This window comes from Mytilus edulis, chromosome 2 (genome assembly GCF_963676685.1).
Source record: "Mytilus edulis chromosome 2, xbMytEdul2.2, whole genome shotgun sequence".
NCBI lineage: Eukaryota > Metazoa > Mollusca > Bivalvia > Mytilida > Mytilidae > Mytilus > Mytilus edulis.
In genome coordinates, this window is record NC_092345.1 from 29,822,350 (window position 1) to 29,849,691 (window position 27,342).

At 32.5% G+C, this 27,342-nt stretch overlaps 1 protein-coding gene across 1 annotated transcript; it reads right to left on the reverse strand.

Annotated features, from left to right (window-relative positions):
* Window positions 1-704: 704 nt before the first annotated feature.
* On the reverse strand, window positions 705-26,216 carry LOC139510800 (F-box only protein 38-like). The gene is made up of 14 exons (XM_071297330.1): window positions 26,105-26,216; window positions 20,140-21,063; window positions 19,504-19,648; window positions 18,648-18,778; window positions 18,269-18,442; window positions 17,127-17,280; window positions 13,765-15,953; window positions 12,831-12,940; window positions 12,080-12,182; window positions 11,191-11,357; window positions 10,108-10,262; window positions 8,323-8,420; window positions 2,488-2,607; window positions 705-1,576 (listed from the first exon to the last, which is right to left on the reverse strand). The coding sequence occupies exons 2-14, from the start codon at window positions 21,050-21,052 to the stop codon at window positions 1,398-1,400; spliced, it is 4,638 nt and encodes a 1,545-aa protein (XP_071153431.1). The 5' UTR covers window positions 21,053-21,063; window positions 26,105-26,216; the 3' UTR covers window positions 705-1,397.
* Between the last annotated feature and the right edge of the window lie 1,126 nt (window positions 26,217-27,342).

The following is a 27,342-nucleotide window of genomic DNA, read 5'->3' on the forward strand; positions in this document are numbered from 1 at the left end:
AAATTTTTCAAAAACTGACCAAAAAGAAAGACCAACTTCAACAACATTCATCAAGGAATTGACACTGTCTACCAACTATTGTAAATGAGTGCATCTTTTGAACTAGATTTTTGAAAAGGATCAAAGTACCAGTAAATCAAGGAACATCAACCCTTTATATATGAAGCAATATTACTGAAAAAATGTAAACAATGGATAAAATGCATTTCCACACAAAACTTATTGAAGAGTTTTGAGTGTGTGATTGTTTCCACATAAAAAAAGAAAAAGCAATGGTCAAAGATTTTCTTAATTATTTTATTGCCTTTTAAAAGATGGACGAAAGATACCAGAGGGACAGTCAAACTCATAAATCGAAAATGAACTGGCAACGCCATGGCTAAAAATGAAAAGGACAAACAGACAAACAATAGTACACATGACACAACATAGAAAACTAAAGAATAAACAACACAAACCCCACCAAAAACTAGGGGTGATCTCAGGTGCTCCGGAAGGGTAAGCAGATCCTGCTCCACATGTGGCACTAACTGATATTTTAAATATTCTCAATGGCATTACAAACTGAAATCCCACTGTTTACAATTTGTAGTACAGTACAAACAGCAACAAAAAAGTATCCCCCCCCCCCCAAAAAAAAATGAACTACACTAAATTGACAATGACTGAGTAACAGTTTGTCAAATAAATGTATTTGAAACACATTATGCAAGTTAAAACAAGTTTAATTGAAAATGTCTGAATGAGTGTTTACAATTCACCACACATATTATCTATGTGAAAAATTAACAGTTTTAAGCATATCATAAGTTTGTGTTCCACTGATATCACATAAATTAAAAGTTTATGCATATGGATCATAAGTTGGTGTTCCACTGATATCACATAAATTAAGTTTTATGCATATGGATCATAAGTTGGTGTTCCACTGATATCACATAAATTAATAATTTTAAGCATATGGATCATAAGTTGGTGTTCCACTGATATCACATAAATTAAGTTTTATGCATATGGATCATAAGCTGGTGTTCCACTGATATCACATAAATTAAGTTTTATGCATATGGATCATTAGTTGGTGTTCCGTGGACATCACACAAATAAACAGTTTTATGCATATAGATCATAAGTTGGTGTTCCGTGGATAACAGACAAATAAACAGTTTAATGCATATTAATCATCAGTGAGTGTTCCATAGATAACCATGATAACTCACAAATTAACAGTTTTATGCATATGGATCATAAGTTGGTGTTCCGTGGATAACAGACAAATTAACAGTTTAATGCATATGGATCATAACTTGGTGTTCCATTGATATCACACACATTTATAGTGTTATGCATATGGATCATAAGTTGGTGTTCCACTGATATCACATAAATTAACAGTTTTATGCATATGGATCATAAGTTGGTGTTCCACTGATATCACATAAATTAACATAGACAATAAGTGAATGTAAATGTAAAGGCATTTCCATAGTTAAACCATCAACAATACTAGGTAAGCAGTCATTTATACAGTCCTTGACAGTGTCATGACCTTTAGCACCTGGGCAGTATACACCAGCTGAAAAAAGACAATTACAATGTGTGAATGTTGTAAACTGATATTACAAGTAAACTATTTATAATTTTAATACAAAATGTCTTAAATGCACCTTTCTTACATTGTCCATTTATGAACTTATGAATGATAAAGAAACAAGTATTCTTAAGTATTGCATGACAATACATAGTTCCCTACTGGTTAAAAAATGATATATAGAATAAAACACTAACAGTATCTATAACTTGTCATGGTGTAAACTATGTACCGATTATTAGGTTGTATGCGTGTTGATATCTTAAAATATCAGCTGCTAGACATAATATGAAGATTTTTGTCGTTATCAAAGTGCAGATAACCTGATAATCAATTTATCTGGCTGTATTTGTGTCTTTTGGAAGTGTTTCTTTTTTTCAAGATCTTCAACAGTAACCCAAAGATGACTTCAGTTCAGGTCAAACTCATCAACGCCGGTTCAAACATTATGATGTCTGATATGTCCGGGTCAAAGTTATTAAGGCCAGGTCAACGTATTTGACGTCACAAAGCCGTGATATGCAATTTTATTAAGAGCTTAGCAAGTGATATAGACAGTGGGACGACCAATAAATAACAAATATTAAGTTAATATCGTTAAGCATGAACAAAAAAGTGTGAAAACCTGACTTTCTAAGTGAATGTTCTAGGTCCAAGGACCATAACTCTGCACAAAATCATCAAACCAGAACAAAATTCAAACTTGATCTGTAATTTGTCAAGATAAAATAACTTACCAAATATCAATATCTTCAAGCTCGAAGAAAATTAGTGTAGAAAACAGTCTACAAACAAATTGAAAACTCAAGGCTGAGCGACACAAACTTTCTTTTCTTTTGATTATGTTTTGTTTCTGTTTGTTTTGTTTCAGACTTTATAGGCACCCATAATCTTACCTCTTGTATCATCTGGATGCTTGTTATCTTGACCCAAATTATGATCAGGTGACTCATATAAAGGTCGCAACCATGGCATATCTGTTATTAATTCCCATCTTGAAGAATTGCTGTTGTAACCTTGGTAAAAAAAAAATCACAATATATCTATTTTTTAGTTTCACACAAATGTATGTGTTTCTCCTGTATAAAACCCTCTACATGACCTCAAACTTTCAGAAACCTATAGCTACATGTAGTACATGTATCGGCAATATCTATATATATTATTTTGATTCTGTTTATACATAGACATGTCAAGCCTGTCAGCAGAAATTTAAATAAACAGCTGCGCCATGAGCGCATGATACGCCCGATGTCTTGTGTGGAAATTTTATGCAATAATCATAAATAGTTTCTGAGGAAGTTTTAAGCAATAACCATTTATTGTTTTTGAGACACGGCGGGACATGTGAACCCCCCCCCCCCCCCCCCCCACCCTGTTTTTTTTTTTACAAATATCACTAAAATAAAATTTTGAATCAAACCAAAAAGTATACAGATCTTTAAATTAGTATAACAAAGAAGTGTGTACAGTTTCAAGCAATAATCATAAATTATTTTTGAGATACGGCGCGACATGTAAAAAAAAAACCCTCCCCTTTTTTACAAAATACTCAATAACTCAATAATAAAATGTTGAGTCATCACCAAAAAGTATACAGATCTTTAGATTAATATAACAAAGAAGTGTGTAAAGTTTTAAGCAATAATCATAAATCGTTTTTGAGATACGGCGCGACATGTAAAAAAACCCTCCCCCTTTTTTATAAAATACTCAAAAACTCAAAAATGAAATTTTGAATCATCACCAAAAAGTATAAAGATATTAAGATTAATATAACTAAGAAGTGTGTAAAGTTTTAAACAATAATCAAGAAAAGTGTTTGAGATACGGTGCGACATATGAAAAAAAGCACACCCCTGTTTTAGTTACAAAGTGCCGTAACTCAAAAAGTTTAAATCTTATTTTCACCAAAAAGTATACAGATCATTTGACCATCATAAGAAACAACTATATTAAGTTTCATGAAATTTGGATATGTCGTTCTCAAGTTACGGTGCGACATGTTTACGCCGGACAGACAGACGGACAGACAGACGGACGGATGGACACCGGACATTTGTATACCATAATACGTCCCGTCAAAATTTTGACGGGCGTATAAAAACCTGATAGACAGCAACATTGCTAATTTATTCAAAGTTGCTGGACCCTGACCTATAGGGACCAGGGCCTCAAAATAGTTGTCAAACTGATATGTACTGATAGTAATGCAACTTTATAAAAACATCATTGATCTATCACATGGAGTTCCTATCAAACTAACTTAAGCAGAAAACAAAATAAATTGTTCACTCATCCTCTGCAGTAGCAGAGCTAGTTAATTATAATGCAGCCAGAAAAGCAACACATATCTTTGCTTACCAACACTTACTTTGTAGGAGAGAGAAATATTATTGCAAGGTCTTTATCCCAACAAATAAGCTTAAGGGCATACGATACAGTTACAGAGAAGGTAATGACGTTGCAAACGTAAAATGTTATTTTCGCTACGTCAAACTATGACATATCGGGAAAAGATGCATTTTTCGACTATTTTTTATCATTCAAACTGATTTAATTTGAAAACGAGTGCATGGACCCCTATTTTTTAAAACAACATTTTGTTTCATTTTGCAGGGAGATTATGTGGACCAAATTTGATTAAACTGTAAATAGAGGAATTTTTTTAATTTTGATAAATATACAGCAAAAAAATACTATTTTTTCTTAATTCATGACCATTGATAAATATGAGTTATTTCTGAATAAAAAATGCATAATTTTTTAGGATACTTATAAAATACAAAAAATACAAATTATCTAACAAAAAACAATTTGTGATTATCTTTTAAAACAAAAAAGTTATGGCTTTCTTTCGAAAGAGAAAATACGGCCACAAATCCAAATTTTGAGCAAATATACAAAATTTCAACCTCATTTAACTTAACTAGAGGCTCTAAAGAGCCTGTGTCGCTCACCTTGGTCTATGTGCATATTAAACAAAGGACACAAATGGATTCATGACAAAATTGTATTTTGGTGATGGTGATGTGTTTGAAGTTCTTACTTTACTGAACGATTTTGCTTCTTACAATTATATCTATCATGAACTTTGCCCATTAGTAACAGAGAACTATATTTGGTAAAAATTTACATAAATTTACCAAATTAATGAAAATTGTTAAAAATTGACTATAAAGGGCAATAACTCCTTAAGGGGTCAATTGACCATTTAGGTCATGTTGACTTATTTGTAGATCTTACTTTGCTGAACATTATTGCTGTTTACAGTTTATCGCTATCTATAATAGTATTCAAGATAACCAAAAACGGCAAAATTTCTTTAAAAATTACCAATTGGAGGGCAGCAACCCAACAACCAGTTGTCCAATTCATCTGAAAAATTCAGGGCAGATAGATATTGACTTGATTAACAACTTAACTTCTTGTCAGATTTGCTCTAGATGCTTTGGTTTCATAGTTATAAGCCAAAAACTGCCTTTTACCCCTATGTTCTATTTTTAGCCGTGGCGGCCATCTTGGTTGAATGGCTAGGTCATCGGACACATTTTTCAAACTAGATACCCCAAAGATGATTGTGGCCTAGTAGTTTCAGTGGAGATTTTGTAAAAGATTACTTAGATTTATGAAAAATGGTTAAAGATTGACTATAAAGGGCAATAACTCCTAAAGCGGTTAACTGACCATTTTGGTCATGTTGACTTATTTGTAGATCTTACTTTGCTGAATATTATTGCTGTTTACAATTTATCTCTATCTATAATAATATTCAAGATAATAACCAAAAACAGCAAAATTTCCTCAAAATTACCAATTCAGGGGCAGCAACCCAACAACCGATTGACCGATTCATCTGAAAATTTCAGGGCAGATAGATCTTGACCTGATAAACATTTTTATCCCATGTCAGATTTCCTCAAAATGCTTTGGTTTTTGAGTTATAAGCCAAAAACTGCATTTTACCCCTATGTTCTATTTTTAGCGGTGGCGGCCATCTTGGTTGGTTGACCAGGTCACGCCACACATTTTTTAAACTAGATACCCCAAAGATGATTGTGGCCAAGTTTGGATTAATTTGGCCCAGTAGTTTCAGAGGAGAAGATTTTTGTAAAAGATTACTTTAATTTACGAAAAATGGTTAAAAATTGACTATAAAGGGCAATAACTCCTAAACGGGTCAACTGACCATTTTGGTCATGTTGACTTATTTGTAGATCTTACTTTGCTGAACATTATTGCTGTTTACAGTTTATCTCTATCTATAATAATATTCAAGATAATAACCAAAAACAGCAAAATTTCCTCAAAATTACCAATTCAGGGGCAGCAACCCAACAACCGATTGACCGATTCATCTGAAAATTTCAGGGCAGATAGATCTTGACCTAATAAACATTTTTATCCCATGTCAGATTTCCTCAAAATGCTTTGGTTTTTGAGTTATAAGCCAAAAACTGCATTTTACCCCTTTGTTCTATTTTTAGCCGTGGCGGCCATCTTGGTTGGTTGACCAGGTCACGCCACACATTTTTTAAACTAGATACCCCAAAGATGATTGTGGCCAAGTTTGGATTAATTTGGCCAAGTAGTTTCAGAGGAGAAGATTTTTGTAAAAGATTACTTTAATTAACGAAAAATGGTTAAAAATTGACTATAAAGGGCAATAACTCCTAAACGGGTCAACTGACCATTTTGGTCATGTTGACTTATTTGTAGATCTTACTTTGCTGAACATTATTGCTGTTTACAGTTTATCTCTATCTATAATAATATTCAAGATAATAACCAAAAACAGCAAAATTTCCTCAAAATTACCAATTCAGGGGCAGCAACCCAACAACCGATTGACCGATTCATCTGAAAATGTCAGGGCAGATAGATCTTGACCTGATAAACATTTTTACCCCATGTCAGATTTGCTCTAAATGCTTTGGTTTTTGAGTTATAAGCCAAAAACTGCATTTTACCCCTATGTTCTATTTTTAGCCGTGGCGGCCATCTTGGTTGGTTGACCGGGTCACGCCACACATTTTTTAAACTAGATACCCCAATGATGATTGTGGCCAAGTTTGGTTTGATTTGGCCCAGTAGTTTCAGAGGAGAAGATTTTTGTAAAAGTTAACGACGACGGACGACGACGACGACGACGGACGACGGACGCCAAGTGATGGGAAAAGCTCACTTGGCCCTTCGGGCCAGGTGAGCTAAAAAGTAACTCATGAAGGTATTTTTTTTATTACATATTTGATTTAAGTAGGCAAAAACTAGCCTATATGGAAATTTTCATCAAACTGTAAATACATGATCAAAACTGTATCGTATGCCCTTAATTGGAATATTCCTTGATCATAATTAAATCATAATTTGTAATTTTAAAGTTGATCAATCCTCTAATACTTATGGATCAACAGAACATACATACACCTTAGTCACAACTGGAGTAATTTAAAAAAAGAAGATATATTGTATAATTGTCAATGGTATTAGTAGTCACCAAAGACTATGTTCATGAAAAAATTTCTTGTACCCTTTCTGAACACTGTGTGTTAATTTTTTTTTTTCATGTCCTAGCAGTTTTTGTCGAGCATGCGACTTTTTTCGCAGAAAGCTCCACATAAGGATAGTGATCTGGCAGTAGCGGCATTAGCTAACTTCTTAAAAGCTTTATATTTTAGAAGGTGGAAGACCTGGATGCTTCATACTTTGTATATGGATGCCTCATGTTACGAAGTTTTCGTCAGTCACATGTCCATTGTTCTTGACCTCATTTTCATGGTTCATGGGACTACTTGAACAAAAAAGTAAAGGTTTTTTGTAATGTTAAATTCTCTCTTATTATAAGTAATAGGATAGCTATATTTGGTATATGCGTACGTTGCAAGTTCCTCATGCCCATCAGACAGTTTTCACTTGACCTTGACCTCATTTCATGTATCAGTGAACAAGGTTAAGTTTTGGTGGTCGTTCATATCTCAGATACTATAAGCAATAGGTCTAGTATATTTAGTGTATGTAAGGACTGTAAGGTGTACATAGCTAACTGGCAGGTGTCATATGACCTTGACCTCATTTTCATGGTTCAGTGGTTATAGTTAAGTTTTTGTGTTTTGGTCAGTTTTTCTTATACTTTATGCAATGGGTCTACTATATTTAGTGTATGGAATGATTGTAAGGTGCACATGTCTAGCTGGCAGGTGTTATCTGATCTTGATCTTATTTTCATGGTTCAGAGGTCAAAGTTCAGTTTTTGAGTTTTGGTCTTTTTTTTCTAATACTATATGCAATAGGTCAACTACATTTGGTGTATGGAAATATTTTATGATCTATATGTCAGTTGCGCAGGTTTTATTTGACCTTGACCTCATTTTCACAGTTCATTGCTCAGTTTTTGTGTTTTGGTCTGTTTTTCTTAAACTATAAGCAATAGGTTAACTATATTTGTTGTATGGAAGAATTGTTAGCTGTACTTGTCTGCTTGGCATGGTTTATCTGACCTTGACCTCATTTTCATGGTTCATTGCATTGGTCAATGTTTAGTTTTCTTGGTTAATGTTTTAGTTTATGTGGCAGTTGTAATAAAGCTGTATATTTATGACTATCAACATAATATCAATGATTAGTAAAGAAGGTGAGACATTTCAGTGTGTGCACTCTTGTTATATCTCTCACATCCTAACCATGATATGACAAATCTCAAATCTACATTTTCTATACTTATATACCCTTACCTGACATTCTATAAATAGATCTTCCCCATGGATAGTTGTCTCTGTCTTCTGATTCTTTATGTACCCATTCTTTATAACCATAATTTTTAAGCAACTCTCTGAATAACAAAGAAACATGTTTTATTCTTATTTCAATATTAATATTGTGGTACTGTTGATACAACTTTACTTAAGCTTAAAGAGGATAACACAAGAAAATACTGTAAATTACCAAATTTCTTTTGTTTTTAATCTATTTGCGAAAAGTGCAAAGGGATTCATGAATAATAAAAATCTCACTTTAAACTTTTGATAACTTCATTGGTATGCAACTTAACTTGAAATTTAAACAACTAGTCTTGCATTTGTGTAAGTTTTCAACAGTTGCAATAATAAATGCATACAAATAAATATATAAAGGAGTAGGTCCGGTAAGGGCCGATTTCGGCCTCAATTTTCAAGTTCATCTAACGAAAGATTTTAGACACTTCCTAAACACTTAAGTGTCTATTTCAATTGATTCAATTCGTTAATGTGGAAAATTTTAACTAAATAAGTCATTTAAAACGCCCCGACTCAAGCTTAAATATGAAAAATCTATCAAAAATGCCAAAAATCGTTACTTTTCAGATGGATTTTGTTAAAAATGAAAGTGGCCGCATCCGTGTTCATCCTCAACCTTTATATATATTATGTATTATCATCGAATACAACTTACATTTCAATATTATGAATGAACACGAATGCGGCCACTTTCATTTCAGACGGAAACCGTCTAAAATTTAACTAAAATGCTACAATTGTGAAGATTTCAGTAATTTAGCATGACTTAATGATGCTAGTACCCGATATATGTGTATTGTGTTGTCAAAAACAGCCCATATTTATGTAGCGGAGGCATTCTACTTTGCAATAAATATCTAAACGATTACATTTTCACAATTTTCTAAAACTGCTATATTTTGAGGCCAAAAAGGGGTCTTACTGAACCTACTCCTTTACAGTATTCTTCCCTAACTTTAGATAAAAGATCAATTTAGAGAAAAATCTTACTGCTGTCTTCATAACTAAAAGAGGGACAAAAGATACCAGAGGGACAGTCAAACCCATAAATGGAAAATAAACTGACAATGCTATGGCTAAAAACGAAAAAGACAAACAGACAAACAATAGTACACATGACACAACATGTAAAACTAAAGAATAAGCAAAACAAACCCCACCAAAAACTGGGGGTGATCTCAGGTGCTCCGGAAGGGTAAGCAGATCCTGCTCCACATGTAGCACCCATCGTGTTGCTCATGTTATAACTGGTAAACAAATCAGGTAAATAGTCTAATTCAGTAGGCCACATTCATGAAAGGGAATCTGCACATGCCATTTGTACATTTAACTCCTCATACAAGTATAGACTCTCTTAAATTTTTAACCTGCAGAACTAGTTCTGGCGGATGGTTATTTATTAAAATTAGTGGCACCATATTTTATCTTACAAGGAAGCAAAGCATTAATCTAACCAAATATTATAGTAACAGGTCTTCCTTTAAACTGATTCAAAACTTTACTTTAAATTAACCATGAAAATGTTTCTAAAGAAAATTCTTATAGGTAATAATCCTAAATGAAATGAAATTAATATTTATGAAAATGAGGTCAAGGTCATGAAAAAATAACACATCACTATTCAAAAAGGATTCTGATAATGACTTCATAGATTCATGAAATTATCTTTTAATTCAGTCCATTTTGTTAGAAAAAAAGATTTTGTTTATTTCGACATCCATGACAATTGTTTTTTTTACTTACAGATTAATTCCAGCCATAAGATCTTGCCAGGTTTGAACACGAACTCTGTTATACATAGTTTCTAAAGGTTCTGGACTATGGTCATAAATGATACATATACTATAGTCAATATCTTTCTTTGAAAACAAGTCTCTCTCCAAAGTTCTTGAATCAAACTGAAATATATCATAGAAAACTGCTGTAACATGTAAATCTAGAGGAAAAGGTTATTTTACAGAGTAAACCTGGGTTCAGGGATGTAACTCTTAAAATCAGTTATGCATTTGTAAAAGTAAAGTTTCATCAATATATTTTTTACGAATTTTACCTAAAACAATAAATTAGAAATTATTTATGTATCCTAGAAGCTTAGAATACATTAATGAAAATGGTTTACACAAAAGTACTGATGATTTTTAGAGTTATTTCCCTTGACCAAGGTCTACCTCCTCAAGTTATAACTCTTCAATGCCATTCTCTTATCTCATTTTACCAATGTTAATATATTTATACAAAGCCTAAGCAAATAAAAAATTCAGTATTTTGAATAAAAATTAAAAATTGCAGAAAAATAAAACTCAGAAATTTGAGGTGAAATTTAAAATAATAAAAACCTGGATAATGATGTATGTATTTACTTATCATTTGTTTGTTGAAGAAAAATTAGCATCTGCAATCCAGGAAAGAAGTACCCACAAAAATAAATGTATTCACAGTAATTAATTAATAACAATTTAAGGAAGCTGGCTTGTCATATTTTAGTTTTTTTGTCAGATTTTCGGAATCCTCTGGTTTTATCCATTTGAATGCCTTGAAAAAATTTGCCTGGTGACCCCCATTTTTCTTTTTGTAAATCTTTTACATGTATAATGATAAGCCATCTGTAAAAGTCTTATAAAAGTTTAATTACTTTTTAAAAGTTTTTGAGAACTTCAATTTGTCAATGATAAAGCTACGAAGAGTCAAGAGAGAATATTTTCCCGCCAAAATTTCAATGGCTAATATCTCGAAAACAAGCACGGTGACCTATATATTTTTTTGAAAAGTTTATTACTTTGAAACTGAGAAGCGAACTCCCTTAAAAGGTTTTGATACAAAACTAACCTGATGCATTGGCCTTAGAAAGATAAGTCTGCTTTTTCTACTCTGAAGATCTCCTATCTGTCTGACCATGCCATTCTCATCAAGTTTCTTACACTGGGTGAAGTCTAGTCTGTTCAGTACTGGTGCTTTCTTCACTGTCATGGTTTTCAATACCCTGCTTGCATGACCTGAAAATATACATTTTGCTGTAGATAAATTGATATATATATAATGAGTGCCTTCATGCTGATTTTAAAGATATTCAAAACATATATATATCAAGTAATTTCCAAGTTGATGTTCTCACTTAAACAGTGTTTTTTTAAAATGACTTGACAAATGAGTTAAGCATGTCATTAAAAAAACCTATAAACTGCTCTGTTCTAGAAGAAAGTCACCATAGAACAGCAATATCCTGCAGGTAAGTACATTTTTCAGAATTAAGCTTCACTGAAGTAAAGTTGTCATCTGTGAAACAACCACTTTTGTAGTGTTACTGAATATATTTTCAAGTGGGTGTTCATTTTTAAGGACATTTAGGTAAATGGTAATTAGTTGCTTCAAATTTTGGTGAATACCTTTTTTTTATTACTTAAGACAATAGAGGATTTTAGTTACACAAAAAAAAACAACATATTTTATACCACAACATATTGTGCTGGTGTCAAACTAGTATGCTATCTATTCATTATACTTTATTGCTTTTTTTTTGTAAATATAAGACTTGTAGCTGGACTTTTTTCTTCAATCAACTTTGGTGTCAAATATCATTAATAATTTTTGATAATGTTTTAAGATATTCATCACACCAATTTCAATTTAATTTGTTATGTAACCAAAAAAAAATCCAAAAAAAAATCATTCAGTTCAATAATATCTTCAGAAGAATAAAATGTTAAATTTGTCTAACCTGATAATTTACTAAGTTTTGGACAGTCCTCCAGTATCAAATCTGTAATGCCTACCATATTCAGTGTCATACACTGTAAGGAATGAGACTTCAATTTCAAAACCTGTAACAAAAAAACATAGGATAATCAGTACACAACAAATATTGGTCAAGTTTCTGAAAAAAAACAGGGCCTTTTACAGCTGACTATGCAGTATGGGCTTTTTTCATTGTTGAAGGCCGTACCATTATCTACGGTTGTTAATTTCTGTATCATTTGGTCTCCTGTGGAAAGTTGTCTCATTGGTAATCATACCACATCTTCTTTTTTATAATTAATCAGGTTTTTTGCTCCAAGATGGTCAAATCTTACCTACAAGGATAACAACCTGGGATTATCTCATTTGAAACAAGCTGTAATTTGTAAAAATGTTCAAAAACCTTACTTTAAAGTCATTTTAAGGTAGTACATTTAGGCACTACAGGATGATAACTCTTAAAAAATGCCACACATGGGTTGTTGAAATTAGAACTTATAATTTCCCATAAGAAGGTAACTTGTATACATACATGTAGCTGGCCAAGTTTATTAAGTGACAGTTGGCATACCTGCACATGTTATAAAAGTCATCCTCAATGAATAGGCTACAATGTATAACAATGTTTCAAAAAAACTATATCATATAACCTGTACATTTAAGGTCATCCTCCATGGAAAGGTCACTTATACCAATATACCATTTTCATTAGAATCACCGGTCAAATCACCTACCTGAACACGGTCATCTTCCATTACTGGGTCACTGGTACTGGTCATTTTATCACACATAACTGGAGACTTCTTAGATTTCTGGACAATTTTAACATAACCACTTGTGCCACCTGTAGCAGTTTAAAGAACATTTGTTTAGCTGATATTTCCAGGTTCAATTGGGTGTAAAATTCATCATTGATAAAGGGTTTTATTTTGTGTTGTCACATTGCTGTCCCAGAGTCACTGATGCCTATCCTATTAACTTTTTGTATCTTTCCACTCAAAAGAACTCACCTCCAATGAGTAGAACTCGGTTTAGTGTTGCTAAATCTTAAGGTGGTACCCAACACTTTAACTAAAATCAATTTGGCTCTTTTAGGTTTCATAAAATTTTGTCAAAGTATTTACCCTTTAACAAAAATATAAAAATTTCAAAAATTTTGAACCAACCGTTTTATCAGAAAAATTACACTGGTTATATATCAGTTTGACAAACACTAATTTTGATCATTGAGAAGCTTAATATTCCCTTAACAACACAACGTAATTAAAACGTTTAGCTGATTTTACAGAGTTATCTCCCTGTAGTGTTAGGTACCACCTTAAGTTTTCTATGTTCCTCATGATGTTATGTTTTGTATAATGTTGTTAGTCTTTTGGTTGTTTCTTTGTGTTTTGGCGATGGCATTGCCAGTTTGTCATCAACTTGCATGTATGAATGACCTTTGGTAACTTCCATCTCTCTTTCAATAAATATATCATTTATTGTATTTTTTAAATTTACTATTGTTGCTATTATTTTAAGCACCTTCTGATTAAAATGTAGTGCACAGTCAAAATTTGCTCCTGTGAATTTCATGTATAGTTTCAACTCACATTACTTTTTTAGTGAAAATTCATGCAAGCAAAATTTGCCTATGTACTAGGTATAATATTCATTAATATTACTTACATGAATTATGTCCGTCTTTACTTGCAGCGCCAGCAGTTTGTCTGAGATCACTAACATTGACTTGGCACCATCTATCAAACATAATCTTTAATGTTATTACTTTTCGTGCAACGCATTTCTTTTTAAAATTAATTGGTGTATCAAAGTTCGACATGGACTTCCTTTTTCTGTACTCTAATCCTTCTTCTTTTTGGTCACCCTCTTGTTTCTGACGTGATTTTGATCGTGTCGTGGGACATAAATACTGCTGTTCATCAGAATCAATATCATTCACAAAACAAGAGTCATTCGATTTTGTATATGCTGGGTTCATAAATACTTCATATTTCCTTTCGCTAGATTCTTTTCCATTTTCTTCATTTTTATTTTCTAAAATAAAAATTTCTCTTTTGTCATTATCTTTTTTCCTAGGTTTGTGTACATTCTTTATGTAGTTTATGCTCTTTTGAGAGGATTTTGTTTCATTTTTAGATACATCATTATCACAAGTTGAAGTAGATGCATTGTTTAGCACGACTGGATCTTTGTCCATGCTTTCAACACTATCTGTACACCCATCTGCTCCTAAATTCTGTGATTTCTTTTTCCTTACCAATCCCTTTTTCTTTCCGTACAAACTTTTCCCATTTCTTGTTGTCACACCTGAAGTGCTACATTCAGAATTAGCAGCAGGCGATTTCAAACTTTTCCCATTTTGTGTAGCCACACATGAAGTGCTACATTCAGAATTAGCAGAAGACGATTTTAAACTTTTCCCATTTCGTGTAGTCACACCTGAAAAGCTACATTCAGAATTAGCAGCAGACAATTCTGTTTTGGGGTCACTTTTGTCCTGATCCAATACCGGTACTTTCTGTCTGAACTGTTCATTCAGTTCACTTGATTGTACGTCCTGTATCAAATTATTTGACTTTAAAGCACTATTACATTGATGAATAGATTCATTTTTATTAAGATCACCAGTCTCTTTTCCTCCATTATATTCAGCAACACATTGAGATTTACTTGTCCCACATGATGAATTATTTGACACATTTATAGTTTCTGTACATTCATTGAATATTTTGCACGTTTGTGTTTGTGATGTCACAGAACTGTTTTCTATTTTATCATTACTTTCTGAATTTGATAAGGGAATTGCACTTTTACTATTAAACTGAACACATTCAGTATTGATATCTGACGTTTCAATTTTATTGCAGGAGACTGAATCACATTTTTTGCATTTATATGGGTCATCAGTCACACACGGCGAAGGATTTTTATCACATGTACATTTACCTTCAACAGAAATTGGTTTTACCTCTGTTGATGATATTGTATCTTCAGAATTACTATTTATCAAATTTTCATCTGAACTAACTTTATAAGAATTAGAAAGTGAAGATAGATTGTCTCCATTAACACATTTGCCCCCATTAGAGGCTTGGTCCCTAGGATTTTGGTTTCCACAGCTATGGCTATCTGATGACTGACATTTGTGCCTGCTTGTTGGAAATGAAATATTGTAGTCAGAAACATAAGTGGAACTTGTTGCTGCACTGTTATTCATTAAATTCTTCTCATTTTTTATTCCTATTTTATTTTCAGTTTCTGTATGGAATGAACATTCAGTGGAAGTTGCAGTCTCCGACATTTCTTTAGTATTTTTGTTATTCTTGGATGAATCATCAGTTTTACTGTCAGATGCTATGTCTTTCATTTCAAAATTTTTATCATTGGAACAAGCAGTATCAACATCAACAAGACCTTGCTTTTCATTGGCTAAATTTGCTTTGTTAGAAATAATCTGATTGGATGCGGCATCAATGTCCTCCAGATTGGCTAAATCAATATTGACATGGATATTCTGATTGGCTGCAGCATCAGCATCATTATTGCCATCATCAACATTAGGTTCTATAGCATTTAATTCATTCACTAAATTTCCATTGACTACCACAATATTTATATCATCGCCTGCTATGTTATCTGCAATTTGATTGGCTGCAACATTATTCAAATTGTTATTTGCATTTTGATTAGCAGCAACATTATTCAAATTGTTATTTGCATTTTGATTGGGTGCAATATTATTCAAATTGTTATTAACTTCATTCTGATTTGGTACTTGGTTATTCGGAACCACAGGAGCATCAGGAATAAGAGAAGATGATAAACCAAATCCAGTCCCTGCACTCAAACCAACCCTGTAATTATAAAAAAATATAAGAGTCAAAAGGACTAAATGCAACATTTATAACTGAAACCAGTTGTATTAAGCAAGAGAACGGGTAGACACACTAAGAACTATTTGCCCCAGGAATATCACAGTCCATATATATATTCAGTTTTTAAAAACAAACACATCTCTTATTTAATAGATACTGCCTATTCATTTTTAAAATTGGATGGTTTTGAATTTGAACTGAAATTAAAAAAAATCCCCAAAATTTGTGATTTTCCATTTTGACTGCTGATTGCCATGGCAACCAATATGCAAATCAACTGCACTTGTTTGTAAATGTAATATATATTATATAGGGTCTCACATGTATAGAAGGTATAACAAGTCTTTATAACCAGGTCTGTTTATATATGGTCTCAAAATTAGAAAATGTGTCAAAAACAGAGCTATCTCCCTTTTTTGATAAAATGCACATTATTTTTAATGATGTACATTTTTTGTCTAAACTAGACTGTGACTTGCTGATTTTATTTTTGATTATTTAAAAAGACTATTGAAGCAATGAAAAAACACAAATATGAAAAAATCTTATATTAGGTTTCACGAGAGATTCTTCAATAAAACTTTCATTCATTTCCCTATCATTTCTATAGAAATCTGGAACAAAAACCAATAAACTTTAATACTTCAAAAATTCTTAACTAGACAGTGAACCAATTTTTTTTATTTTACTTTTCCGCTAAGCACATGTTAAAGTCCATTTTTTTAGCAAAATCCTATATCATAATATATTACATATTTATACCACCTAGCCACCTGAAAGGCCTGTGTCTTCATACCAAAGGCTTCTGTGAATTCATTAATATATTCGTTGAATAGGTGATTAGATGATATTAATAGATTTATATATATATTGCTATTATATTTGTGTATATTATGTTGTAAATTGGAAGTTATAAATAATAAAAAAAAATTAAAAAATGAGAAAAAAATATTCGTAAGATACCAATTTTTCCTGGATTTTGTGGGAACAGGGGAACCACGAATTTAAATGTTCATCGAATTACAAATTTTCCAAAGGAATGTTTGCAGACTTTAACAAAATAATGAAATTTAATATCCACTAAAACTTTTCTTCAATCCACGAAAATTGGTACCTATGAAAATAAATGAATCCACATTATATAGAAATTACCTAGAGCAACCTTTAGGGGGTTCCCTAAACATTAGTTCTAAGTGAATGGCCTCTATCACAGGAAGTGAAGGTATGAATGCACAAAATTCTTCTAACTTGATAGAATGACATCGTCTTAATACCAGCTCACGTAGACAATCCCAGGCATTGGCATCTAAATAATAATAAATTCAAAATTATATTGTTGTTCATCATTAGAATAAATTTTCATCAATTTTTTAAAATAAATCAGCTTGACGTCTAATATAAAGGCTATCAAAAATTTCTTTTTTTGAAATTTTAAAGTCAAATAACTACAATTTTCGGGGGGAGGGGGGCAAGGCAAGCCCCCCCCCCCCTGACCCTCCTTTTGGATGAGCCACTTAAAATTAGTGAACAACCTGTTCACTAATTGCTTATTGAATACCCTGCAATGTGGTAAAAAGTAGATGTATTAGACATTTAACTTTTCCTGATACATGCATAAGATCATGTACATGTATAATTTTTTTTATCTTCAATGGAGAATAAAATACTACTCCAATTTAAAACCTTATATTTAAATACAACTTTCTAGGTTACAAGAAGGCCAATAGGGCAATATTTGCAGTTAAACTTTATATGGGATTACATTACAAAACGATAAATAAAAAAAATATAGAAACCATTAAGAAATACCAACTTTCCAGTTTTACCTTTAATTTTTTTTTTTGGATAGTTGTTGTCTTTGAAATTCTAACTGATCAGTGAAAAGTAAGAACCAAATAACCTATAACCTTAAACACTTATAGAATAAAAATTTGGTTTGCATTAGTCACAAAACTAAGAACTGAAAAAAATTTGGAATTCTTACCAATTTGACTGGAATCCTTTTACTTAAAATATTACTGATACTGAAACAGCAACAATAGCTTGACACATTTTAAATAAGAACTCAAAAATATTTTTTGTAAATTGAGTTTTTAAAATAATCATGAATTTATTTCTCTCCTTTCTATAAGCTAAACACATTATCATATTTCACTAAACACCATTGTCCATGTACCTTAATATTTAATTTGACCAAAGAATTGTCATACCAGATGAAGCACTTAACGAATTCCAATAAATATTCACTATCTAAATGATAAAATCATATACAAAAATAGTTAGTTAATTCTAACCAGGTGAAAACCAATCAGTTGGTTTATGTATGTGTGGGCTGTTGTAAAGTTCTAGATATCTGAGTGTCGGAAAGCATTCTCCTACTGCCTTCATTCCAACATCTGTTATAGTAGAGGGAGATTCTGTTACACTGTCTAGTCCTTCAATAACCAGGTCTTGATTAGTCCAGTTACCTGAAGAAGAAAAAAAATACATGGTAATTTGTTACATAGTCTCGTCCTTCAATAACCAGGTCTTGACTAGTCCAGTTACCTGAAGAAAAGTAAATAGCAATTTGTTAGTCAGGTTAATTTTTTTTTAAAGATTGAACATTCATTCAGCAATTCATTTCCAGGCCAGGATACCCCCATTAAAACATTATCAGCCATTTTGATTTACCTGATTCTTGAAAAGGTTCAGTGTAGCCAAGGTATAGTCTGTCAAATACTGGAAACTGTACAAATGCTGTCTTTAAAGCTATGAACAGACTGTCCTTTGTCAGGGATGGCTGAAGATACATCTCCTCTAAACTGTTGATAGATTATAAAAATAACATAATTAATTTAACATTACAATTAGGACATGAAAAGAAGGAAATTAAAGAATGTGTACGAGGATACGGATGTCCTGCTCAAGCTTGCTTGTTGATATATGAAAATGTTGTTAGAGAACATTTAATTCCACCACATGTGACAGAACGAAAACAATCTAAGTTTCCAAGTTATAAAGGGGCAAAGAACAGAAGGGGACTCGCTGCCCATATTTGAACTCTGTGAGTCATAAATAAAATCTATGGAAGATACTGATAACTTACATGCACATGTACATGTATGACACAAACAGTTGGCTTAATGTATTAGAAAGCCAAGAATAGAAGATGATTAAACCTTTTATGGTTCAATTTTAATGTCATTTATAACGGCGGAAAGCTACCTTACAAAAATAACAAACAATACTGTAGATTCATTAATATTCGTTGGAGACCAATTTTCGTGGATTTCGTGGGTACAGGGGAACCAAAATTAAATGTTCAACAAATTACATATTTTTTAAAGGAATTTATGCTGACTTTTGCCAAAACCATGAAATTAACATGATTAAATATCCAGGACTATGCAAGTGTGTCTCAAACCACAAAAATTGGTACCCACAAAAATAGATGAATCCTCAGTCAATTGTTTAATTCTATGATTAACCAGTATTCTTAATAATCTTGAAAGGACAATGTGTGGATTCATATGTACAGCCATTATACCTTTCTGCAGATGCTATAGCCAGGAAGCCTATATCCATACCAATAACATGTTTACAAGCTCCAAACTTCATGGTCTGCATGTTTTTAAATCTGTGACCCCTCAAACTAGCTCCTCCATCATGTATAACATGGTGTAATAATCCACCTGAAATGACAAAAAAAATACAATCAAACTTTAGCAATTCAAATGTCATGCATGTCTTTTATTCAGTAATACTTTCTGCTACAGTATAACAAATTATCAGTAAGGATCAGAAGGTATGACATGCATGAGTGAGCATTTCTTTCTTATTTCTGGAGCACTTGAGATTACCCCCTGTTTTTGGTGGGGTTCCTGTGCTAATTAGTCTTTAGTTTTTCTGTGTTGTGTCTTGTATACTGTTGTTTGTCTGTTTGTCTTTATCTTTTTAGACATGGCGTTATCAGTTTGTTTTCGATCTATAAGTTTGAGTGTCCCTCTGATATCTTTCACCCCTCTTTTGCACAGAACCAAAGTTAAGAACTGGTCAAGACTTGTATTTTACAGAGTTTCAGAAAATGTTCATCTAATATGTACAGTTTGTCTTATTTTGTGTCACTATTGCTTGATTGTTGGTTGCTTACCGTCCAGTTATTTTGTGTCATGAATAAACCTACCCAGAAAAGGAACTCTGATCAGTTCCATCCGCTGTAAGCTCCTTGCAGATGCCAGTCCAGCTATCAGTGGAACATACTTCAGAACATTTGTAGGTCCTGCACAGTTAGCCATAACAAAACTCTTTAAGCTAGGTACTGCAAAGTCTTTAAATGGTTGTGGATTAATGAAATGTACATATCGCAACTGTAGATGTTTCAAATGTATCAAGGGGGGTAACTTTGGAATAACTATCCCTATTAAATGCATAGAAGTTATTCTGGGATTTTCAGGGATGCGAAGTACATTGAAATCATCAATCGGGAAACACCCGTCTCTATTACGAAATGTTCCAAGAACCTCAACATGTGCAAAATAAGTGAATAAAGTTCCTAATACAAGTGTGTCAGAGACCTCTACCCCTTTCAGATGAGTTAATACTGACAATGATTCAATAATTCCAGGAATACTCAGCTTCTTTGTTCCACGCTGCCGTCTTTTGGAGAGATATGGCGGATGAAATCCATAGATGTATTGCAGGTCATGACAACGCTTAAACAAATGAAGGAGGGAAGAATCAGACAAGTGATCACTCATCCAACTTATCAACTCCCCTTCGGAAAAATCTAAGTTCTTTTTTACCCGTAGATGCATAGTAACAGCATTGTGGAGTTTTCTACTCAGATGATCAAGTTTGAGAAAATCACGTAGGTGGAGGTATCTCATGATATTACATAAAACCTCCAACGACAGCGTAGACACATAATCTAGTTCTGCATGCTTATCATTTTCATTCGGTTGATACGAAATCTGCTTCTCAACAATTTTGAAAGACACTTCATCATTCTCAATATCTTTTTCCTTTTCTGTTGGAACATCAATTTTATCTTTTATCTTGGCTTTCTTTCTTATTCTTTGTTTCTTCCTTGGTTTCATTGTCTTTGATTCTGTAATATAAAGTACAAAACCAGTACAATACCAAATTACAACATGAGTTCAATACCAAAGTACAACAATGATTCTATACAAAAGTACAACATCAGATTCATACCAAAAAACAACATACCAAAGTACAATCGTTACAATTGTGTCACAGTTGATCAATATAATCAATATAATCACCTCAGTCAACTCCTCATTAATATTATAAACTAATCACGAAAGTATAAATCGTATTCAATCAATAAGATTATGCCACGGTTGATAAAGATTGCCAACTTAGTCAACTCTGTATATTAATAGATATTCAAGCGTTGGGTTTAAGCCACAGTTAATAAATATGTTCAACTCAATCAACTCTATAAACATATAATGAACCTTGCGCGATGGTACCAATTTTATGAATACAAATTCAAAGCTTTCTCACAAATTGGGATTTTGTAGTTTTTTTCAAAATTTTAAACACATTGGTTTAAATAATATCTTTAATTAGTAAAATTGAAAAAAATGAACTTTTTGCTTCTTTTTTAAAGTAGCAAGGTTTATGCCTTTGATGCTATCATTTAGCTGAAAATTCTATTTTAGTTGAAAAAATGCTATTAATAATGGCTTTACATAATGAACTGATACTTTCTTAACAGACTTTTCCCAGCAGTGGGAGTATTTTTCCTGTAAAGTTCAAGGTTTCATCTTTTAGATTATGTAATAAAATTCTACTGTTCGTGATAAAAATTTCACTGTTCCATGTGTTCGGGGGTGTTGAAATTAGTGGGGGTTATTAAAATAATGATACTTAAATAAGTGATTTTTGGGAAGGAAATTGAGGTATGATACTTAAACAAGTGATTTTAATGTCATTATCCTAGATTCAGTACAAGGTCATCACCTGAAATGACCTGGTCATCCTAGACAACACAGATGTTGGTTCTGACAAGTTAAGAAACATAATTAGTCCCTGGATCATTTGTATTCTATATTTTAAGCTACAATAAGATTAAACCACTTCTTCTAAAGATTAATTTGTACTACTTAAATAGGTGATTATTAAAGAAAGACAACTCTTACTTCCAGCTTTTATGGAAATAATGTTACTTAAACCAGTGATTTAGAAAATCACTCATTTAAGTAAGTCCCCTGACTGTTTATTAGTCTTACTATTACCATAACTCTAACCCTAAACACAGTTAGATACAATAACATAGACTTCGGTGCTAGGTGATAAATTGACACAGCCTACGACGCTAGAAGGCACATAAACACAGTCTACGACGCTAGAAGGCACATAAACACAGTCTACGACGCTAGATGGCTTATATTTAATACAGCTATTAAAAAAATTGCATAGGCGCAATTAAGCCGGCATATATTTACATACTACAGCACAAGCAGGCACATTGAACTCTCTTTCCTTTAATATTCATTTGATAATAATTTTTGAAATAATTTTCATGTTGATTTACTCATTTTTGTTTCTTCATTTTAATGTTCTACATGTATATATACAACTGTCATAAACTGGATACTACAATAAACATTGTCACAAACATACTTTTCTCTCTTGAAACTGGTGCTATGAAGCTTCTTCAAACTTGAATTAATGTTAAAAATGTTTCATCAGTGTTAAAAGTCTTTAAAACAGCAAATTCCTATGCTTCAACTTTTGTATATTTTTCAATTGTGTGTACATTTTATGTTCACTATACTAATATCTCCGTACCCATTCTGACATATATTATTTTCATAGAGCTTATCTCCATCAGTGCCGAAGTGGGAAATACAGTAATACAACTTATTTTGTTTAATCTTTATTAATAAAGTTTTTATTAAGTGGTTACCATTAACAAATTGAGTTGATGGATTTGAAATATGACGTACAATCGTTATCGATCGTATCGATCGTTACGATCGAGTCTTCATAAAAAAACATTGAGTTGATTGATTCGACATATGACGTTCAATCATTATCGAGTGCATTGATCGTTACGATCGAGTCTTCTTCAAAACACATTGAGTTGATTGATTCGACATACGACGTTCAATCGTTATCCTTCATATCGATCGTAACGATGGAAACTTCGTCATAACGCATAAGCATTGAGACTGAGTAGATTGAATCGACAAACAATGGACAATCGATATCGATTGTATCAATCGTTACAATTGAGTATCCATCATTAATAAATTGAGTTGATTGAATCGACAAACAATGTTCAATCATTATCGATTGTATCTATCATTAAAGATTTGTTGAATAAATCGATCGTTAAAGTGTCTTTTCAATTCATTCTTTTTAATTGAATTGAATTAAAACCTGAAGGAAAAATCAACTCTTGTCGAATCAATTGATTGTCGAATACTGTACCTTCATGTACCAAAGTACAACATGAGTTTCATACCAAAGTACAACATGAGTTTCATACCAAAGTACAACATGAGTTCCGTACCAAAGTACAACATGAGTTCAATAACAAAGTACAACATGAGTTCAATTTGGAGTTCAATAACAAAGTACAACATGAATTCAATAACAAAATACAACATGAGTTTTACACCAAAGTACAACATGAGTTCATACCTAAGTACAATTGTGACCTGTGTTTTGTGGTAATAAGCATTGTGTATGAGTTTCATAACATTTGGTTGACGCAAAATAAAGTTATAGAATGGAAACCAATTTTCATGATTTTGGGAAGTAAGGACAGATCGAAAAGGGTAAAACTTAATGCCCCCTCCGCTACAGTGGGGGCAAAAAAAAAAGGAAATAATTATTTGGTTACATCAATACAGGAAAAATATTCAGCAAACTTTAACATACATGTACATTTATGTACTCTGTTCAAATAATAAATATTATGCAACATGAACAAAATTAAAATAAGAGCAAATGAACCCTAGGTAAAAAGGTAACAGGACAAACAGGTACTAGAGCAAGCATGAATCAGTGCAATCAGACACGTATATGGGCGTTTTTCAATAAAAGCGTTCCTTTCAGACCTAAAAAAAATGGAAAATCAACTAGTCTAAAATTTATTTTCAAGAGTTATTTTGAATACCTCTATTATAGACCTGTTTGTAAACAAAAAGTGCAATCTTAAATACTCTTTAAAATGATATTATTTTCATAATTTGTGTACTGTTTTGTAGGGGACTTTTTTACGATATTTGAGAGTATGAATGTTGAACAGGCGGTCTAGGGACATGCCATTTTGGTTGTTTTGGACCCTTCAGGAATCAATATTTTATCAATCTCTCTAAAAAATAAACTGTTTCTTTGCTTAAAAATGTTATATCTAATTCAATGTACTGACTGCACAAAAAATTACTTGCAAAGATCAAACACATTTTTTTTAAAGTGGCTGGGACAAGAAAGTATGTTTTTATTGAAAAACGCCCATATAGATATGATGTACATGTAGTCAGGTTAAACAAGTCTGCTAGCACCAATCCGTCCCATGCCTTGGACAGGGGTTACATGTATATTTTTTAGTCTTAAGCTGTGTACATTTATGCAAAAACCTATTTCATATCATTATAGTTTTCTTATTGACTATACACCTTATCTCTATCCCCGGTTGACCCTGAGAATCTGTCTCGGTTGAACTATTGATGTCATACACCAATCACTTTTTCATTGTGGCGTCAGATATTTTGTATTATGACGTCAAAATTTTATGGGAACCTGTGTGATGTACAGTAATGGTGGACAAATAGCAATAAGCAAAGGCTGAATTTATGAGCTTTGGTCCTTGCTTGGAAGTTAAGCAATAAGGTGTATTCAGCTGTTCAGCGTAGCATCATCAGGGGCGGATCCAGGAATTTATTAGGGGGTGGTCACCTTTTGAAATCTTAAATTAAAATTCAATTTTTTTATTGGTATCATGAAAATAGTTAGAGCAAGTCAGAGTGAAAAAAAAATCAAGAAACGGTTTAATGTTCTCGAGTATTACATGAGCGTGTTGTTTCTGGATAGTCATCTCTGGAATTAAAACAAGCGCCATAGCAGCTGTTTTAGAAAGAGAAGAAAATCTATCATTAATGCCAGACATCAGTTCATCAATATACGGAATAAAATTAAATTTCTTTTTTCGTTTGTTAATTTACGTGTTGATTGTTTTACAAAACCAATGTCGTTTGTACTTATATGTAAGTCGGGGGTTGTTTCTTTAATCTGGTCACTTTTATTCGTATCAATGCTAGGTCCATTACAAGTCGTTGGTACTTCAGAGGGGGCTGATTTGTGGCGTTTCCAGAAGGAAAGAGGGTATAAGTTACTAAAAAATTGGAATGAACGAAACATTTAGACAAACAGATGATGGAACGGGGGTATTCATTCAATATAGAATATTTATGTGACTTTAAAACTTTAAAATTATTTTTGAATTTTGGCATCACAGTAAAAAAATATTATTGGTCGAGAAAAGTTATTATACAAACTTTAAAAATTTAGATAAACGTAATGTAAAAAAAGTATATATTACCTGCTAAAAACATCTAAGATTGAGGACTGTCTCTTCATTTTACACCTTTACATCAAAGAAATCGACCAAGTAATTAGCGATTGTTGATTACATGTTCATTGTATAAACATACCTGTCAAGGTACATGTATTTAGCCTTAAGGTAAGTAATGACAACTTTATGACTGGTGATTACGATAGACAAATTGATTTGATCGACGAATTTATTTTTCAAAATGTTCAAGGTGCACCATTTTTTGGTACATGGTGCACCATTTTTGCAAACCCAGGGGGTGGTCACCGGCACCCGGTGACCACCCCCTGGATCCGCCTCTGATCATCATCTTATGTCTAAATGTATCATACTGCTTAACCTACAATTTATGAACATTTTACACTCAAACACAGACAGTTATCAATTAAAAGGTAGACTATTCAAGACTGCTTGTTATCTCAACTTGTTTTATCAGAAAACTTAAGGTTTAATAGGTTTTTAAACCCTTATTAAGTTTTCTCCCTGTAGCTGGGAAATGAGAAGAGGGGAATCAATTGCCAGATACAGCTGTTGTGCTCACATTTTGTGCCAAACTTACAGAAAGAACTCTAGACCCTGGGAGATTGCTTTTCTGTGAATACTAAACTAAATTACACAACAAATACGGAGCAACTTGTAAATGACGGTCCCAATAATTAGCGACAAGAAGCGTCAATAAGCGACAAGAAGAAATAATTATAATATATATTCTTTTATAGTCCTATCAGTAAAATTATAATACTTGTGACACAACAAAAAATAACTGAGTTGAACACACATATAATAACAAATTCTTAAAGACATTATTTTCAGAAGGTTACCCAGTTAAGGTTCATCATAACAAATGGACAAAACTGGCTGTATTTCCACATGAAAAGTTACCCTGAGTACAGCTTACCTGCGGGCTGTTAATTTATAAAAGATTTCAGGCCTGACATCCACTAGATATAGAAAGATTTAATTCATTTTGTGTTTCAGAAAGTTAAAAAAAAGTTGCCAGATTCTTAAATTCCGAAAAAGGGTAACTAAGTCCGTAAAAACTGACATAATCAAAACGCAAGACTTTGTAAAACCTCAGTGTAAAACAACAGATTAACGAATGGAAAACAACTATCATATTCCTGACTTAGGACCGACAGTCATTTTCCGAAGAAAAATTGTGATTTATTCGCACTACTTTGCCTTTTTTCACTGTCACATATAACATAAGAGCTGGATAGGTTATTAGTTCCGACTTTTTGAATTCACCAATGACAACGGTAGTTCGTTTTTATATATTAGTATGGTAAATTTTGAATGAGTATTCGTCATATATACCCATTCACTGAGCTAAAAACAGCTAGACGGCGATTGATGTTCTTTATTATTTACATATGTTACCAGTAGTATGGTCCTGCTCCTTTCAGTTGTTTTGTCTTTGTTGGAGTTTATTTGACCAGATATGTATTTGCCAGTTTGCAGTTTATTTGATTTTAAGTCAGTTCTGCCTGTGATGTATGCTTACACAGTTTTCGGTCAGTGCTTGATCCCAATTATCGTCTCAGTAAACTCATTTATACGTCTGTTTGAGTTGTTCATCCAATTTGGTAAATTGTCAATTTAACAGAAGTATTACAACTGTCATACAAGGAGGAGGTTTGCTAGTTAACCTACCATTTTGTTTAGAAAATATCTGTACCTTGTGGGGAATGTGGAGATTGGTTTTCATTTGTTGCTTTTTGACTGTGCTCTGGGCTCCGTATGTAGGTATTCTTATTGGATATGAATTAGTGATGCGAAGTGCAAGAATTAAAACGA